General features: G+C 42.0%; 1 protein-coding gene and 1 long non-coding RNA gene across 2 annotated transcripts in view; one reads left to right on the plus strand and one right to left on the minus strand.

Moving 5' to 3' along the window:
• The window catches only part of LOC119442574 (uncharacterized), a 67,500-nt gene that overhangs the window by 21,059 nt on the left and 26,218 nt on the right, over positions 1-20,223 (plus strand). Inside the window, exons 7-17 of the mRNA XM_037707498.2 lie at positions 181-336; positions 1,193-2,193; positions 2,294-2,362; positions 4,496-4,689; positions 5,404-5,494; positions 6,140-6,262; positions 10,043-10,231; positions 15,255-15,389; positions 15,553-15,708; positions 18,214-18,454; positions 18,542-18,685. Of these exons, the coding sequence (XP_037563426.2) occupies positions 181-336; positions 1,193-2,193; positions 2,294-2,362; positions 4,496-4,689; positions 5,404-5,494; positions 6,140-6,262; positions 10,043-10,231; positions 15,255-15,389; positions 15,553-15,708; positions 18,214-18,454; positions 18,542-18,685 (2,499 nt within the window). The remainder of the gene's footprint in view (positions 1-180; positions 337-1,192; positions 2,194-2,293; positions 2,363-4,495; positions 4,690-5,403; positions 5,495-6,139; positions 6,263-10,042; positions 10,232-15,254; positions 15,390-15,552; positions 15,709-18,213; positions 18,455-18,541; positions 18,686-20,223) is intronic.
• On the minus strand, positions 1,848-6,253 carry LOC125943293 (uncharacterized). Its single transcript, XR_007465724.1, has 3 exons — positions 6,127-6,253; positions 3,390-3,506; positions 1,848-2,040 (listed from the first exon to the last, which is right to left on the minus strand). It is a non-coding gene; the product is annotated as an uncharacterized LOC125943293 (long non-coding RNA).

Here is a 20,223-nt window from a genome sequence, read left to right on the forward strand (position 1 = left end):
TAGCTTTTTTTGATGAAGGCACATATTATGTCACACAAAATAAAGGGCACTTGTTTTGTTTGCATCCAGTTTACTTTTTTTTTTCTTGTGCTTGTTTGTGCCTGTGTCTATGCAATACCATGAAGTATCTAGCCCAGAAAGCACGTTCTTGCATAATAAACTGGTATCTTTCATTTCCAGAGGCCAATTCAGTGCAAGTCCAAGTGCTGGGACAAACTGTCTCAGGTGGTCTATATGGAAAGCTTTTCATAGAATGCAAAAAAAAAGTTATCTCTCTGGATGAGGAGCTTGTCAGTCTGAACCATGCCCTTTTGGATCCAGAAGCAGGCAGTGATGGTATGTGAAGTGCTACAAAGCATTTGCGACTTAAGATGGTCTGCTTTGTTCCATGCTGCTACAGCTAAAGGAGCTACACGTGTCGACACCCCTGCCCACCTTTAATTTTCTGTCATTTAAGTCCTTTGTGATATTTTGCCCCTTTTCATGCTGTCAGTGTGTGCCATAAGCCTATGCTTAAGTTTAAATTAAGGCGATCACTGGCAGCTTTATTGAATGGTTGAGTAAAGCACATTCATTGGCTAGCACATTCATTAATAAGGAAAGATACCAGTACGATTGTGCCTGACTGGGCTGTGATTGTTGGCTCTTTGATTGTCCTGAGCAAGTGCACTTGCCGTAACAAAAGGAGAGTGATACTGCTGGGAGAAAGCAAAGAAGGTTCTATGTTGCTAAGAAGAGCTGCATAGCTCCTTTAATTCTGATTGTAATTAACTGTACCATGCACATACAGGGTATGTCCGAAAAGTATTGTCAGTGAGTCGAATAAAAGAAAGTTATTGATCATATCAGTACAAAACATTAAAAGGTTTCAAAATAGGCTCGATTGCGCACGCCTCGTGCCTTTTCTTGTTTACATGGGAGCTAGCACCCAGAAAACATATCATGCAATCGCACTTTGGCTATGTACTGAATGCTGGTGTTGAAAGATCGTGTTTTCCAGGAACGTATGAACCAGTGAAAAAGAAGCATAACTGTATGAGGTAATTTTTTGTGTTATTGATCACGAACGTTGGTACTAGGAAATCGTATGTAATGGGATCATATCAACGAGGTTCTGCTGTATTATGCACCATGAAAATGTACTGGTATTTCTCCTGCATTCATTTCTTTTTTCTTTCTTTTTTTTTTAAAGAAATTTTGTTGGAGGATGAGGAGTCAGTGTTTGAAACCAGCACAAATGAACAACATTTGACAAAGAAGACACTCATCAAAACCACTTCCAAAAGTTCCACTGTTGAGCAAGGGCTTAACAGGAAGAACACCTTAGCAGCGACACCAGAAGTACTTGACATTAGGGCCTCCTCACCGTGCACTGAAGACATTCCTGCAGAAATGCCTCTTGCCAAAGTGTCACCGTTAGCATCCATATGCACCACTGCTGCCAGCTCTCCTTCAGAAGGACCGTCCTCATTGACCAGCATGTGTCAGGAGCCCAATGTCGTTGATAGAACAGATGTGCACGCTGAAAAACTAAACATTGCAGTGCCCACGCAAAGTCACAGCATTCAGTCTTTCATTCCTACTCTGGCCAGTGCTCCAACTGGAGGAGCTAAAGGTCTTGACATAGGTGGAACAGCGTGTTCTGGTAGCGAGGTGAAGCTAGCAAGTGAGATTGATTCCCATCCCAATAGGGAGGTGCATGTGCCTGGCACTACGGGTGAGGAACACAAGACAACAACTGCTCCAAGCAAGATAATGCTATCGGAGTTTCGGGCACCCTGCTTTCAGGGCGCTGGATCTGGTCTTCGCAAGGCCGATGACTTGTTGGTGCGCCGTTCTGCAGGGCGCGGTGTCACACTTTTGCAAGCTCAACAGTCAACTAGCCAGATACTGACCCAACCATGGTCGTCACAACTAGTTCACATGCAGAGCAAGAAGCCAATGCAAGATTTTCAACCTGGATTCACGTCAACCTGCATGGGGACGGGTCGTAACCGCTCATCACAAGCACTGAGCAAGGCTGCCAAGCTGTGGGACCTGCTGCAGAAGAAAGACCGTGTACCAAGTGAGACACACTTGCCAATCTCCAAAATTACATTCAAGAAGCCTCAAAGCAATGATAGGCCGACAAGTCCTGTCAAGTCTGATGAAATAACAGAAGAAACTGCATGCCATGGAAGAGATGATGGGCTGGTAAGTAACTTCAGGATTTAACGGTTGTGCACTAAACATGAAAAAAACTAAAAGACAAGAAAAGCTTCTTCACTCATAGGAATTTCTTGCTTATTTGCAGGCTTCAACTAATAATGCAAATTTGCCACCAGCAGGAGCACCCTCATGCATCAGTAACACCAAAAGTCAGGTGAATTAAGCAGTCATGTTATGCTCGTCAATCTGCAATGACAAATTTATTCTTCACACAAAATATTCTTCCACAACAGCACACTGTCCTGTTGTTTCTTTTCTCTGTCTGCATCCCTGGTGCTGTTTTATAATTATGTTACCACACCAACTCGCCCATCTTTCACACGAAATGTGTGCATATGCAATAGACATCTCTTGCCACCGAAATACACTGTCTAATATACATTATCTGTTTCACCAGATAATGTATGTGACATGAAAATATTTTTTGCGCTCATGGCAGTTTCAAGACACCTTTGGAACCTACACATTAGGCCACTCAAATACCGCACTTGGCTACTTTTGCAGTAATTTGCAAGTGCACTTTTGAAAATTTTTATGTAAACTTCATACGCTTGTGTTCAAACAAGACAGGTTCACAGGAATATGGAGGCTTGATCAAGTGGTCAGCAGTGGTTGAACAAAGAATGTCTCTGCAGCCAATGTTTTGATGTGGGGATTCGTCTTCATCAGAGTTGTGATGGAGACAAATCCCCTTGTCGAAGCGTTGACTCTAGAGACACCCCCTGTTCAAACATTGTTGATCATACACGTCATGACGTCATGGAGTCGATGATTGTGTCATGAATACACATTGTGTCATGGAGATACTTTCAAGTCATTTTACAATTGTAGCACTGCATTGTGTGCAATCGCCATACATTATTACAAGCATTGTGTCTCAAATAGTTTTCAAAGCTTTGTTCACTCCACATTGCAGCATTCTATAGCTACTAAAAGTCGAATTGACACCACACTTTTGATTCAGAATAGCAAGATGTTTTTCAAAGGTTGTGTCAGTGCTACCTAAACATTTGTGATAATTATCAACACAGTTATACCAGGTGTTTATTATGCAAAAGGTTTGAGAAAAAAAAATGCAAAAAGACTGCCATATCTAGCCCCTGCCACCTTTGCAGGTAGACTACATGGATAGGCGGACATTAGCAGCAAAAGAACTTTTCAAATATAATATTGATAATTACCTGAAATGCACTTAACTTTTTAACATGTTTGCAGCGTGGGTCACGGGTGGGCCACTGCAGTTATTCTCACTGTGTGGCTGTGCATGGCTTTTCTTCAGTGTGCAAGTAACATCTTTGCTAGAAATCAACAGAAAGAAAAAATTATTGTTGCTTCTGGTCAGGCGTGTCGTGGTGCCATCCCTCTGCACTTTGAGGAAGTTTCGAAGGAGCACAACTCCCTGGTGACTCACCGTTAGGTCACAATGCACTAGAGGAATATGACAAGTGACTCACCAGTGGGTCATCACGCATAGGAATTGAGACATCAAAAAGCGCTGCCGCAGTGAATGTGTGAATTGCTAACTTTAGGGGCAATTGCAAGATTGAAACCAAGTAGTAGTGAAGTCATGTCTGCCTACTAGCAATCCTAATATTCCTGGCCCCCGCGGGTGGGCATTGAACTTGCAATTAGCTGCAGAATGCCACGGCTACTGAGCCACTGCTGTGGGTCCCCTTTCCCCTTCATTGCACTCACACTTTCTTGTTGAGCTGTGCCCCAATTGTGAAATGCACATGCGCATTCCCACCTGTACACTGAGGGGTTGGCATTTTCATGAAGCTCTGTTGTGTGGTGGTTGAGCTCGTCGACTTTTAAAATGTGAAATTAGGGCAAAAAGTGTTATGGGTGACGTGTGGTACTGAATAATACGTGAAGTGCTTTTTAATGTTGACGATTACATCAAAAAGAAATTCTCACTGTATTTGTGCAAATACGGCATTTTAGTACACATAGTTGCCATTTTGGTATCATCATCATCAGCCTATTTTTATGTCCACTGTAGGACACATACTATTTTGGTATACTTGGTAATAAATTATTGTGAGTCAATATTTTGCATATTGGGCCCAACCTTAAGTCTCCCAGCACTTTGTGGGCTGTCAATCTTGGATAGATGTTGTGACATAAGTGCTTGTTTGCAAGTCAAGAAATTTTTTTTCCTTTTGTGAATTATGAACCACTTGTGAAAATTGTGAAAATGGGGCTGCATCGATATAAAATGCTAATTCATTTTGTGTTGCACATATGTGTGTGAAAACTGATGGGTTGTGTGTCTGGTGTACTTCAGCCTGCTTCTGAAAAAGGTACAAGTGACAATACTGTTGATGAGCCCATAGACTACAGTGACTTCATGAGTCCATGCCACATAGTTGAGCAGCTTGTGGATCCTGACCTTGAGGAAGCAAAATGGAACCTCAGATTTGATACTGAAGTGCCAGATCTTGCAGCCATTAATGTGTGCCAGGCACCGGAAGACTTCAGGTAAGTCTAATGTGCTCTTATGTAGTGTATTATTTCAGATTTGTTTCTTTGTGCTGTTCTGTATTCGACTCCTAGGTGGCTTGCTCCAAACGAGGTGATTTTTGCTATACCATTTATTTATCTAGCCTTTACTTGATGCCAGGCTTGTATTCTCGCTAAGTGACTTTTTACTGTAGTGTTCCTTTCAGCATACATTAATTGGCTAAGCAAAGAAAGTTTATGTGACAAAAGAAATTTATGTATGGGAATGTTGATCTTCTGTTAGCGTTACCTTCACATTGTGCCATTGTCTCGTTCATTGACACAAGTGCTTGCAGAAACGTCATGTTGAGGAATCACCATTGCTATAGTACTGTGAGGCGGCTCCATGCTGAATGTTTTGTCAGGTGAAAATATCACCAAAAGTGACGAGTGAGGAATGCAGCCCATGAACTGGGCTTTGTGGCTTTAGAAATACCACATGGTTGTCCATTTGCATTATGCGCAGTGATTTTGCTGCCGTCATGATTCCTTACTTTTGTTATTCCTTTCTACCATTGCAGAGTAGCAGGCCAGATCATGCTTGCTCACGCCAGCCTCTCAACCTTTCCTGTCACCTCCTGCTCTTTCTCCTCTTTCTTGCATGAGTCACACAAGAGAAATTAGATTTTATCACGATCATTCATATAATTTGTTTATGCGGTTATTTTTTGTCATTTGGTTGATGTACAACAGACGCCATGACTTCCAAAGCTTTGCTGAAGTGCCGCCGGATATGGATCCGTACTCACTGTTCAGGGATTCTGCATACTTCAGTGCTGATTTTGTAAGTTCATACTTTGATATAGCGAAAACATGCAAAAACAACTTTTGTTTCTTATCTTGTCAAAGCTGTGAAAGAGGCTATATCGTGTGCCAAAATTTTCTTGTGTTTTGTGTTTATGTACTAATAAGTCAAGATGACTGTACACCACGATTGCACTTGCTGCAACGCAGCCTTATCTTTCTTCATACTTTACGAGTTAGAATAAAACTAGCTTGAGAAAGCACTTGTCTCATCTACCTCCCTTGAACGAAAGAAAAAAAGAAAAATGAAAGGAAGAAAGAAAAAAAGTATTTCCTTTGTGTTAACTACAAATGAATGCCAGTAGAGAATGCTTGCTGGCCCTTGTTCATAACTGTTTTTCAGAGAGAGAATTTTATGCTGTCTTTTCAGTGTCATCATTTTCATTTCCATGTCACTTGATTTCATGATGCATTATGGACACTTTTTATAAGTGAGAAAGCGCTTCTGAGCTTGCTCATAACTAAATCTAGCAGGGCATGCAAAGTTTAAGTTTTACTTTCCAAGCCTTTCTCCTTTTTGCCTAGGTGTCCTGACTTTTCATGCATAATGTTGATATTACAAGCAATTCTGAAAGTTGCCTAGTGTATTTAAAAAAAGAAATTTTTTTTTACTTGTCTTCTACAGGATTCTTGCAAGCTACCAGCCCAGCTGGCAAGCTCCAGAGTGCGGGCAGTTTGCCATGGCATCCAGCCACGTAAGCCCATGACAAACTTGGACCAAACACCCTTTGATGCTACCCTGAAGGAAGTAAGAAAATTTCAACTCACAACTTTCAGAAGGGCTGTGGCGTCGATATTGTAAATGTTGTCCGCCACACTATCATTGTTCTTTCTCACTTCGATCGTTAGAATGTAATAGCTGCACTACTGAACTTCAGAATTACATACAAAGTCGTAAGCGATCAATTGAAGCCAAGGGTGCTAAATAAATTTAATCTGGTCGAGGATGATCATTAGGAGTGTGCAAATATGCAAAACTTTCGATTAATGAATCAAATTGTGTCCTATTCTATTCACTTCAAATTGAATAGTCACTGTTTGTGAATGCAAATATTTTTGAATACTTTTCGAATATTTCAAAACTTCAACTGGCCCAATTAAACATAAAATTGGAGCAAAAGTAAGGTAAGTTTTCACCCCTGTGGGCATAATATAGACTTCAAACATCCGAACTTGGGAGCAGGACACATCGCTTAGGTAGCCATACATTACAGTCTACACAGTGATCATTTGCACTGTGAAGAGTCCTGTGCATGCGAAAAAGCTACTTGTTTGCTCCTAATGCTTCATTTGTGCTTATGAAAAACAAGGCTTCATAACGTACTGTGTAATGACAGAAACTTGCCAACTTTAAGAATTCTAGGATGTGAACATCATTTTATATTAATTGTGATAATGGCTGTGCATTATTCAAAAACTATTCTATATTCAATTCAATTTGCTTCTGGCATTATTTGATTCAAATTTGATTCGGTCTCAAATATCACTATAAAAAGTAAACGAGAACACTGACTAAGTTAATATCTCATAAAGGCTGCTGTTTTATCTCCTTCGTGGGGGCGTTGTTCACAATGAAAAAAACAAAAGTGGTGATAAAGCAGATGCCTGATCATGACATGCCAAAGATCGCTGTGGGTAACTGGAAGGGTACCACCAAAACTTTTGTTTAGCATATGCAAAGCAGCTTGAATAATCAGAGACTTGACAGGGGGGTCATACTATCAGTTTCTCTTCTGTTGTGATGACCCACCGTGGTTGCTTAGTGGCTTTGGCGTTCCGCAGCTAAGCACGAGGTTGCGGAATCAAATCCTGGCTGTGATGGCTGCATGTCGATGGGGGGAAAATGCAGAAACGCCCGTGTGCCGTGCATTGGGTGGACATTAAAGAACCCTAGCTGGTCAATTAATCTGCAGTCCCCCACTACGGCGTGCATCATAATCAGATCATGGTTTTGGCAAGTAACACCCCAGAATCCTTTTTTTTTTCTGTTGTGACGACCTAGCTATCGAACAAGTCAATAATGTGGTCAGAGGACACAGTTGTACTAGGTAGTAGCATGCATTTTGTTTTAACATCATTAAAATTTTTCTTTGGTTGTGTCTGCACTATGTACAGTATATAACCATGGTTAAAAAAAAAGCAAAATAGATTTGTGGTGCGGATTTTTGACTAACAAGGATAGGTTCTGTCTAGATCCTGGAATGCCTTTACTTTTATTTAGCTGCGTTAGTTGCAGCACATTTGTACAATCATAAGCAAATGATGGTAACTCTTCGCTTTGAACCTACTCTGTGCTGTGTATACAGTGGAATCTCGATGATACGATCACGGCTAATACGAATTTCCGGATGATATGAATTTTTCCTTGGTCCCGGCTGAGCCCCATTACTTTGCAACGTGCTAGAGAACGGTTGTTACGAATCGATTTTCGACCCGCGTCGGTTGATACGAACAAATGTCGCCCCACCGACGGCCGCGAAAGAGAACAGCGCGCAGTCATGCGCTTTCTTCCTTTCTCTTTTGGTGCGGACTCGTGGACGCGGTGCCGGACAGCGTGGATGCCGCGACTGGGCGCGAAAAGTTTGAAGCGGTGGCGCTTTTGTTGCTTTTGTGCTTTTCCCTCCTTTACGGCGGCCCATCGGACGGAGTGGCTGCTGTGCTTCGAGCCGCGTTCTTTGTGTTTGCGCCATTTTGCCTAGTCGCAGCGAGCTGTGTCTACCGAGATATGATCTCGGCCGTACGTCGAGGCGCGGGAGCCTCCGTTGGCGCGTCTTCCGTCGACTGCGTTATCAGTGCCGATGGCACAGGGTGATTGTTGGTTTCGCTGCTGAAGTCACACGGTGGAAGATAACGCGGCACGTAATCCACAGTACAAGGTAGCGCGGCACGTTCAGTCGGGTGCTCCTCCGCTTCTTCCGATAATAGCCATATTTTTCTTGCCGTAGGAGGCTTGCGCTTCCGTATTCCAAAGGCGTGCTTCGTCCAAAATTTCTTCTCCAACGAGCGACAATCCATCACTAACCTGGGAGCTCTCAGTAATCCGAATTCTGCGTGTACAAGTGAAGATGCCGGTGTGGTTTACGAAGCAGACAACTGCGGTTGTCATCTTGCTCCTGCCACAGCAGCAACCAATGGAGAGACGCCTTTCAGCACGGCAGCCAATCGGAGGCCCGCTTTCATCGGAGGGCCCGTGTGACTACCTATCGCAGACACGCGATTCTTTTGTGTTTGTGTGTTTGTTACTAGATGGCGACGACAGACGAATTGAGAAGCAGAACGGCAAAACTTTGAGCTTTCGAACGATACCAGGATGACGGCGCTCGGTGGGGGGAAATACGAGATATGTCTCTATGAACTGCGGTGATTTTTCGCGATTTAAAGCTGTTTTCTCACCCTGCACACTGATGAATTAATTTTTTTGACCACTTTTAGTGCGTTTTCAGCCAAATCATTTTGATACAGCGTAGATTAGGCGTTGCAGATATTGAAATGCGTGGTTTTCAAAAATCGATTTTTCTCACGATTTTCGCGATCTGATCCCTGCGTCCCCCATAATTTAGCAAGTTTTAATTGTGTTTTGATGATACGAATTTTGGCTAATATGTACGAATATTTTTCGTGACCCCGTGAGATTCGTATCATCGAGATTCCACTGTACATCCTTGTGCAGAAATTTGGATTTGCACTTTAGTTGAAGGGACCCTTTTGTTGGTGTTTATCTTTTAGGACTACTGTTTCTGCCAGATTTTGCTTTGAATGGATACTGTAAACTACAGAGCAAGTGTCCATGATCAAATTTGTGAAAATTCCTTGCTTTTTATTAATTTCTTATGTAATTTCATTGCATTGCAAATGCCTAGCCACCTAGACAAGTTTTTAAACATCACAAAATGACACAACTAGCGCACACGTCCCATTTGAATATTTAGGTTGAATAATGAAACACGTGTGGCACTACATGACTAATCTGTGATTTCCTATGTGTGTGATCTTTTTACAATTTTGTTCTGACTCAGAAAAATGATACAGGGTCTTCACCATGTAAGGGGGCAGTAAATGGGTTATAGGTGACACTTATATGTTTTTCAGCATATATAGCTTTGAAGTGCTTTCAAGCCGTCTTTAGACTTTGCATATAAAAACCTTGTTATAATAAAGTCACATCTGACACAAAAGTACCTTCATTATATCCAATATTTGTTATAAGCATGTATTCATTGTGTGCTAGTGCATTTTAGAAACATCTTTAAATTTACATAATTATAATTCTTTATATTCGTGTTTGTTGTAATGAGGTCCGACAGTATGTGCCCATCCCATCAATTTTCTTTCCATTTGCATCACAGCTGTTTCCGAATAAGTGCACATTTTCCCCTCTCTCACAATTGTCCATTAGTTTGCTATTAGACTATTTCTGCAAATTTATCAGATCCTCATATCAGATCCTTATATATTTTTCTGTGTGTGTTGGGGGGGATCCCTCCCCTGCCTTTCTGTAGCGCAACTGTTTTATGTTCTTTTTTTCTAGCGCTTGCGTTCCCTGGGGTTCCGCAGCCCATCATGCATTCAGTCAGTAGTCTGGCCAGCAGTCCTGACTGGCAGAAATGTGGTGGCAGTGGCCACACCACACACAGGCAAGACGCTTGCCTACCTGATACCACTGGTGTCAAGATTGGCTACGGAGACCGACTACGATGATCTGCGCATAGGCTGTGGAGTGAGTAAAGTAGCTCTCGAAATGTGCGACCACAATTGTCGATTGCTGGCCTTGTGTTACAAAATTCAGGGATACCCGCTTTGCTTTCATCAGCTACACATCATAGACAGTGAACAGCTGCCAGTGCAATTTAACTCCTTTCATTTAGCTGCTGGCTTATGACTGCCTTGTGTACGATATATGGTGCAACACATTCAGAGGCGAAGGCAATATCACACTCCTTTTTTACCATCAATAAAGCCTCACACTCTGCTATGCTCTTCGGTGCAACAAGGTGTGAAGGGCAATGGGGTGAAGTTTCAAGCAGTATTGATGCTGGTTGCAATATAGAGAGTTATTTACTTTAAAATGCATAAGAGGTGATGGTGAAGCATGTTAATAGACAATTTTAGACAAGCGTTGCTTTCGGTCTGCTCTGCTCACAGTTCACATCCTCAGGCCATGCGCAGAACTGCATTAATTTCCCATTTTTCATAAGCGCATCATAGCACATCCAACAGAGATGTGAGCGACAAGCTGTCAGCTTAATTGGCTGTAAATAGCAAAGAAGCCAAGTAGACATACATTCACGCTCTGCTCTGTCTCCTCTGCAATGAAGCGAGTGCAGGTATGAGCATTTTGCACACATATTCTGATATTCCTGCCAAGTGGCTGTATGCAAATTGTTAAAATACAGTCGAATCCACTTATACCAGTACCTGTTAACAATATATTGGATATAACGAGTAGCTGTAGCACCATGAACATTTGTGTATGTTTTATGGTAAAATAAACCACTTACTACGATAATGTTCTCATGCCACGTTATCGGTAATAACAATTAAATCTAGCTACTGGGTATCTGTGACCAAAGAAGAAAAAAAGCTAAATTCTTGAAAAGAAAGAAATGTATGCCGCCGCACCCACCTGTGTGCCACACCCGCTTGTGTTTCATGCGCGCTGTGTGGCACACCTTCACTGCATAGGCAGCCTCGCGCGCCTCTCTTACCTGAAGTGTTTCCTCACGTGGAACTAAGCCAGAATGTGAAAAGAAGCATGTAAGGTTTGTTGATTGTGCTGCCGATGTTGTCTATTTGATTCCCTTGACATGCAGGAAATGTCACATAGGTCGAACTGGCAGGTGTGCCAGTGAAACATTAAGAGAGCACGAACAATCTATGTCCAGCAGAACCTATCTCCAATTTACCATATCACTGCAAGCAATGCATGTGCAAGCCTCTCCTCAAAGTAAAAATCTTGAAAAAGAGATGCGATACGACTGCATGTAAATTATCTGAGGTATTTTTTATCAAACAACACAACTTGAGTGCCTCAAAGCTCTATCAATGCTCTGTCAGTGCTTCTTTTATCAAAGTGAATTTGATTCGGGTCGTCGTCGCCGTGAGCTAGGTTCCGTATCTATTTAGTTACGTATATGTATATATGCTATATGACATGTGGTATATACGGCTTGTATTGTCACACCATTCTATCATTAAAGTTGCTCATACCAGGTCTGACATTCTTGACAAAATTATTCCTCAGAATTTTGAGAATGGCAGTCCAGAAACTGCATTCATGAGAGTGGCTTGTTGGGCTAGTTGGTACATGGTTATACTTGGAATGCCAGCAAACTTGGAAGTAGAAAAAATCGAGAAGAAGACATAGACAAAGTGACAGGAAGGTGGCTGGTCACTTTCCTTTCACTTCTCAGCCACCTTCCTGTCACTTTGTCTATGTCTTCTTCTCGATTTTTTCTACTTCCAAGTTTGCTGGCATTCCAAGTATAGTCCAGAAACAAATGTCATGAAACAAAACACCGACAGCGCATGCTTTTTATCTTAAATCTTCTCAGACTTAAATATTAAAAATTTGGAGCATGCTTAAGCTTCGCCTTTAAGAGTAGAATGCGATGGCATTCAAAGATCCCTGACTGCTTCTCACATTTCCCAGCAACTGCAGCTTATATAACTGTAATGTTTTCGTGGAAACGCTGGCGGCGAATGCCATGCATGAAGGCGAGCTTCCTAGTTCTTTTTCTGATGGCATTGAAAGGAACCGAGTGGGCCGCGCTGCTCCTGCTAAAACAGACCTCAAGCGGCAGCTGGAAAACGCTATCGTGTTAAAAGGGGTTTGTGTTTGAGCTTCCACGTAACAGAATTATGTTTTCTCGTATATTAAAATTACAATCCGACGCTATCATGTCTGTAGGTTGTGTGTAAGTCGTACTTTACGAATTTTCTGATGCATTTTACTTTGAGAACTTAAATTAGTTCAGCAACGCCTCTGCGCCACACGGAGGGCCCGCGTGGATTGGGATGTGTGGTTCGAGATGATTTTCTTGGTTGGAGAAGCCGCTGCCGCCACCGGATTTTCAGCCACACAGGGCGCTTAACGCTGTCACGTTAAAAGTGTGAAACAATAATAGAGCTCAAACCTGAAAATGTAATTTTATTGGTGCGGCTGTGTACAACCTCCGGGATTGGCCCAGAAAGGAATTTGAAACATACCGATATGGAAAAGTGGTGGTAAAGTCACTAAGAACGATGTTGGCTTTATTAATAAACATAAATGAAATTGTCTAATGGCAGGATTCAAATGGAGGACCCCTAGCACAACAGCTCGATTTTACTTAGTTTACGTTTACTTCAATTCATACTGCCACTACAGCTACGTGTCTTACACTTTGTGTAATATTCTAACATGTTGCTGTCGCATTCATGCTTCGCCTTTATGGCAAAACTGTGATATTTTATTGCGATAGCAATTATATGGACACTCAAAAGCAGATTTCTGCCGTCGGCGTCGCCGTCGCCGTGAGGTTCCGTATGACGTCATTTGGAGAAGAAATCGTCGCCGCGCGCCGAACGCTGTATGTGCGAGTGAAAGGGCGCGAGGGGCGCGTCTTTCACGGGGAGTGAACGCACGGCGGAGAACAAACGCGCGTTCTGCGCCGTGCTCGCTTAAGGGCTGCAGAAGTAGGCGTCTCTGTTCTCCTTCACAATCACCATGTATGTAGAGGAAACGCGCCTTCTTCCAACGAGCGAGAGGCCGTGGGGGAGGGGGAGGGAAGGGAGGCGATGTTTAGCTGCGGCACGCAGTGCCTATTTATATCAGAGGCTCCGGCAACAGTCACCAACGCCGCACGCATTTTGAGCGAACGCGGGCAAAACGCGGATGGCGTCGACAACAGTTCTGCGTGTTGCCGATGCTGCTGCATGTCCAAGTTTATACAGCTGATAAAGCTAATATCATTACTCCGTATAGCTCTCTACAAGTTTGCTATCGCAATTGATGCTTCACCTTTCAGGTGAAACTGCGACAACTTTTTTCTTGGCATGTAGTCTTGTGTTTTTTTCTTTTGTGTAATGCTTTAGTTTTGAAGCAGAAGATAAATAGTATGTTAGAATAAAAAGAAGTAGATCCATTTTTGTAACAGAAATTTTCTGTTGGCTAAATTTGGTTGATTTGCTCCTTGAGCCAGAGGACTGCCTATTAAACGGTCGTACTTGTCTATCAGCTGGCTCTCCGCCAGCTGCCTGTCTTGTATTTGCCTATATACTGTGTTTATTTTTCAAGCACCAGTAGCAGTAGCAGCAAGTGATGCATTAGCACCAAAAAAAAAAAAAGTGCATTTTTTGCTAGACAAGCTGTAACAAGCAGGCTTCATGGCTTCATGCTACAGCTCATTTAAGTGTTGTAGCAAGGAATGTTTTGCTAATATTAAAAATATGTTGCAAGAGAAGTATTGAAGGACATAAATACGTCTGCCTGAAAAAAAGAAAAATTGTTTTTCTCTGCAAGCTTCGAAGCAGTTGTAACATAACACTAGAATATGGACGAGTTTGTTTGGACAGCTTCTTTTGCAGCAGGACTTGGTCCTTATTTAAAATTGAGCATGTAAAAATGAAATTAATCTTTGTAGAAGTAAAAAATCAAAGTATATGTGATCTCTAAGGGTGTGCGAATATTCAAAATTTTTAATATGAATCGGATAACAAAAACTATTCGATTTGTATTTGATTCGAGAAGTCACTATTTCAAGTTGTTGAATGTGTACTTGTTTATGTACAAATACCGTAAGGTAAAGCAACAGGTGTTGCAGCAGCACAGGAAGAGAGATTGATGCAAGTGAGAACTCGTGTCAAGTAAGTCTGCTGTAGGGCTGTAGGAGAACTGCGATTGTTGTGCAGATACACTAGTACTCTAGCGAATGCATGGTCACCACTTTTGCGCAATAGTTTAGAGTCATTCAATAAGCATGATGACCAGTTTTTCTTTTCTTTGAGCCCAGGGGGGGGGGCACATGTTTATTGTGCCACCACCTGGCTACACCACTGATTCTCACCTCAGGAGACCTTTGAATATGTTGTGACTATTTACATAAAGCAATTTAATATTTGGCTAATTTCACCGTGCTTGCATTATTATAATTGATGCGTTAAAGGGGCCCTGAACCACATTTTGTTAAAGTCGAGAAATACATTTTAGGTTAATATAGACTATTTCAAAAATACTTTGCCGCAAGAAGTACTTTAATGCATTCAGCAGAAGTGGAGCTATTGACAGTCAAACACCCCCTTTGCTGTGCTTCCACTCCTTCTTCGATGACTTGCACTGCAAAGGCTACGGCAGAGCAGGGCTCCCACAGTGCTCCGCCTACTGGACGGCATCGTGGCATGCTATTCAAATTTGATTTTGGATTTTCACATAGATGCCACTACTTCCAATGAGGCCATTATTGCCGTCTAGTTAGGGACTGGGTACAAATAGGTTTCTAGATTAATGAAAGAAACAAAAATACAAAAACAAAGAACAGGTAGTTGACTAATGTAATAAGATGTGTGCTCATATGTATAAAGTACTGCACGTATAGAAAATCTGTTAGCTAGCATGGGTGTTGTTTTCCGTAACATATTCTTATGGTGCAATGTTTCTGTCTCCCACTGCCACTTTCATTCTTACTAGGAGTGCGCTGATATTTGCAGTAGTGCTTGCTGCTCAATATTGTTGCAGATTCAGAAATAGCAGGCCTTTTTTGCAGCCCCTGATGCTAATCTTGACGTCCACATGGCAAGGAGCCCACCGCATTTACGAGCAGGTTAACTTGCTTGTTGAAGAGGACAAAAGTCCCAAGCGCTGTGTCCTCTATGCTGGAGGGTCAGAAGCTGGAAAAGAGGTGAGCACTCCTCACTTCCTTTGCGGTGTGTGCGATATGTTTTGAAATTCATACTTAACGAAGGTCTGCTTATAAATAACTGCTTTGTTGATCAAAAGAGTTTTCTGTAGAAGTTGTTTGCTTGCAATTTGCAAGCTTATTTTTCTTTTTATGCTCTCTTCAGATACCAATCATCAATGGCTGTGACATACTGGTTGCTACTCCTCACAGCTTCTTACGTTTTCTGAACAACTACAACAGACTGATCGTCAACCTATACCGCTGCTGTCACTTGGTTTTGGATGATGGCGAACGGCTACTAGAGAAGTACACTGTGGAGGTATGACTGACTGATCGGTGTGAACTCCAGAAGTGAAAACCCACAAAAACAACTGCATGTTGTTAACGCCACAGGAATATTAATTTTTGTACTGTATGGAGAGCTGGGCGAGTTAACATTTCTTGGGTTTAGCACCACACAAAGAACACTAAATGTAAAAGAAGACATGGTGAACACAGGCGCCTGGAACGCAACGCTTGTGTTCATCATGTATTCTTTTTCGTCTCGTGCTTTTCTTGTGGTGCTGTTGTGCAAGAAATGATGGTACTGTAAAAAGACTAAAGATGTCTATGTGAAGTCTAGGGTCTGATGAAATCTCGGATAGTCGGAAAGAATCACGTCAAAAAACAAAACAGGTGCTGACCAAGGTGTAACATTACTTCAATATTTTGATGTTATGGCCCCCACACGAGACCCTTATTTACTTTGAGGGAGTAAGCAGGAAGGCTGCGAAGTTATATGCAGCTGATTACACGATGTAGGGTGCGTGCGTAGATCAGATAAATATTTGTGTTCCGATTCGAAATTCATGCAGTTGTCTAAATAAGTAGTAACTCAAGATAAAGGCGTTGACTCATATTTCTTTCACATGTAATTACAGTGCAGTCCACATTTAACTTGGGGTGTGCGAATACTGAATAGTAGATTTCGAATCAATTCAAGAAAAAAAAAAATGTCGGATATTAAATATAAGAAAATATTTCACAAAATTTAATGCTTACAAATTTGGGGCAAGAAAATACCAATGAGGTTCTCAGTTTGATAATGGGCCTGTGTTTTGCAGCAATCCTTTATTTATTGCACAGAAAGTCTTTATTCCCCATTTTTTTGTTTTTTTTTATGCAGAAAGGCTAAAAAAACTTAACAGTGTTGGTTTATCGTAAGGCAAATCTGTGCAACAGGCAAAAAGACAGCACATCACATGACTCGATCATCGCTCTGCATGTAGCCAGCGCCGATGGTAAAGAGCAGGCGCCGTCCATACTGTTTCTAGTAAGGTTTGTCATAATTTGCCACTTGTCAAAGAATCTGAAACCTCGAATGTCACGGCAAATTCATGCGACACTCGCTACACTCCCCTCCTCCTCCTCATTGATCCGCTGTCTCTCGCTTTCATTTGCGAGGTAGGTTGTCAATGTTCCAAGTGTCACACAGCTGCTGTGAATAGATCTGCATCGATTCGGCACCAAACCGTAACTTCAGTCGCCCACACCTGATGAAACAGTGCCAATTAGGCCTTAAGGCTGAGGTATATAGTGTGGCCATGATGAGAATTCACCACTGGCTAATGTGGTAAAGGGCTGAAAGCGGTCGCGGAATGCTTGCCACTAGTATGTTCATGCGGGGGTGGCTCATCAGTGATTGATGGCTGTTGAAGCGACGTGAAGTTTGTCGCCGTGCATCCTACCCAATCTGCGTGCTTATTGGAAGCTTATCGGCCCAATCTTCACACTTTATGAAATATGTAATATTTTTGTTGTCGTTCCCGCTGTCTGGTGTCACGTTATCATTTCGGTCTCGTCAATAATGGCAGCTTGCTGATAAGGCTGTCTTCTTGTGTGAAAGTTCTTCCTGACTGCAACAGCTTGCTTAGATTTTGTTTGTTAAAAAAAAAAAAAAACAACAACTGAACCTACAGTTGCGACACAGTTCCAGCTTGGAAGACGTGCCAGCTCATGTGTGCCTGTTTGGTTATAATGAGAAAGAAGCCTGTTAATATGAAGCACTGTGCGGACACATGTCCAACCTGATTGGCTATCTTGTGTTACGTCATCAGGCAAGCAGCCTTTTTATAGTTCATTGTCTGCGAAATAAAGCAGCTCTGCATCTGCCCTTCGACTGGCTCTGTCACTCTGCCACCCACTACAACACCTGTTATCAGGTAAGTCTGAGCAAAGGGAGTGAGGTGGCAAGGGAACAGACAGAAAGGATGTGATAACTGAGAAGCTATGTGCAGCATTTCTGCTAGCATGAGTAAGATGCGTGTATAGTTCCCGTGTGAATATGCCACAAAATGGCTTGCCTGGGCAACACCAAAGCTCTGTGTCTTGACACTTGTAAGCCAATCTGTATTATTATGAGTAAGCATCTGCAAGGATATATCATACAATGTCCTAGTAGATGCAAGCAAACACTGCACCTCATTCTTGTCTTGACAGTGCCTGTACTTCCATTGTAATGGCATAGTCACTTCTCAAGTCTGGGGAGAGAAGGAAAGGCTGTGGTTAAGAACAGGGTGACATTTAACCATGCACAGCTCTATTGAAAAATCTTGGTGTATTAAAACTTGTGAGAAGGTATTTTCTGAGCCCTGAGTGTGTAACTCATTACGTGTAGCTCCAGCAAGACTTCTTGTTTTGGAAACCTCTTGAAGAGGTCCTGAGAAGCTTATTGAATGTGCTGCACTTGGAGTTGTGTACTATGAGGTGGGATAATAGAAGCACCAATGTATTGGTGCTTTGATAAGATGATGAAGCCTGATGTGGACCACAATCCTCTCTACAGGTGACTGCAGTGGTCAATGAATTTCAGCAGTGCCAGGAACGACGCCGGTCTCTACACATTCCTCAAATTATAGTCTGCTCAACAATGTGGACCAGTAGCCTGGACTGGTTTTTACGTACATCAATCATGCATCAGACTCCCCTGGTCATGCTTTCCTCATTCTCTGAGGCTGCCATCTATGCCGCAGTGCCCACAGTCGCCTGCTATGTTGACCCTCTGTCACAGAATGATGCTTTACTAAGTGAGTGCAATGTCTTCTTGGTGGCAGTTTAGGGGATATCCAGTATTCCTGTGCTGAAACAAGTGCTCATTTTGGTCTTTCAAACAGAAATTGTAAAAGGTAACGTTGGCCAAAAAGTGGTGGTGTGCACTGCAGGAAGAGAGACGGCCATTGTTGTGCATCAGTTGCTCATGTCGCATGACTTGTACTCCCTGCTGCTTCATGATGAGCTTCCCGTGGCCAAGATCTCTGGTAAGATATAGCTTGGTTACTGAACTTTTCATGAACTCTGACATTTGTCAGAGTTCATTGACCTGTGTGGCATTTGTCAACTTTCTATGTTTCTGGTTCACATGTTAGGTATCTAGGGGAGCATTTTTTCAACCTAGCCAGTGATTTTAGCACTGTTTTTTTACTTGTTTACAACTTAGTGTTGCTGTCCCAAAGTCTAAAAATTGTAAATATACTGTATTTACATTAACAGTGTGAAGTTGTACACATTCTCAGTGTTACTTAAGTAAGGAGCTTTAAAAACTAAGTGCTTTGGATGCTTTTGACATGAAAGGAGGTTCTTGAGATTCTCTTTTGTTGCTCCCCAAACAAGTTGTTCTTTAAACAAATTTGCATGACTTGTATTTCCAAATTGTTTAGCACAAGTTGGGGACCTTGCAAAACTTGTTTCATGGGTGAAATTAATATATTTAGCTTTAATTCATTATTTGTTGCTCACATATGAATGTGATCAAGTGTTTTATTTGCCCAAGAAGATAGGTATGTGACATTCGAGTTAGCAAAAAATAGGCTGCTATCTCAGCATATATCATATATAATAGGCCATATGTGGAATATGTCGTGTCACACCTACACCTGGTTGCTGTGATAAAACCTTTCAATGGCTCTAGCAGATCCACAAATCTATAGCGTGTCATCAAAACTAAACATAATGTTATTGGTAATAAATTTTCAATAAATTTTATACCATCTTGTGGGCAGCATGAATCAGCCTTGAGCCGTAATGAACTTCAAGTGCACAACTTAAACTTTGTCACAGAGGCTGGTACAAGTGACAACAGTTTGTGAGTAAGGTGAGTGCAAAGTGAAACAACAGTATGCAGTTGACTTCTGTTTATTCGATCCTGACGGGACCAACAAAACTGGTCGAATTAGACAAAAGGCAGAGAAAACATTCCCCGACGATTACGATACTCCTTAACCCTTTAAGGACGAGATATAAAAATACCCAGAAAAAAATGTTCATTTTCTATCTAAATGTGCAAACCACATCAAGAATAAGCATAATCAACAAAAAGAAAAAAAAATTTTGCGGAAATGTTTTTTAGCAATAGAGGAAAAACCCCCAGGCAGAAAACTGGAAGTGGGCTTCACCCCAAGTCACTTAAGGCTTTGTTTTCAATTTGTATAGATAGCTCTCATCATATGTGAACCATAGGCGTACATTTCATTTGCTTTACATCACGTGTGACACCACTGCTGCTGGATATCTTGCATCGGCCTGTCTCCTCTGGCCTTGCTTTCAAAAGACAGTGAGTCACGCGCCAAACTTCTTCCTCGTCCAGTGTCCCTGTTCTAAACCAACAAATGACACTTGCTTCGTGTCCTGCAGTGTTGGTCGAAGACGTTTAGCCAGAAACTTCGTATGCAATACTGAAACTCAGCAAGAGAAAAAAAAAATTCTGGTATTTTGCCTGTAGGCAACACACGTCAATAAAGGGATAATGCAAAATTTGAGAGCAGCTCTATACGTGTTTTCATTTCGCGATATAGTGGCT

Source organism: Dermacentor silvarum, chromosome 2 (genome assembly GCF_013339745.2).
Source record: "Dermacentor silvarum isolate Dsil-2018 chromosome 2, BIME_Dsil_1.4, whole genome shotgun sequence".
NCBI lineage: Eukaryota > Metazoa > Arthropoda > Arachnida > Ixodida > Ixodidae > Dermacentor > Dermacentor silvarum.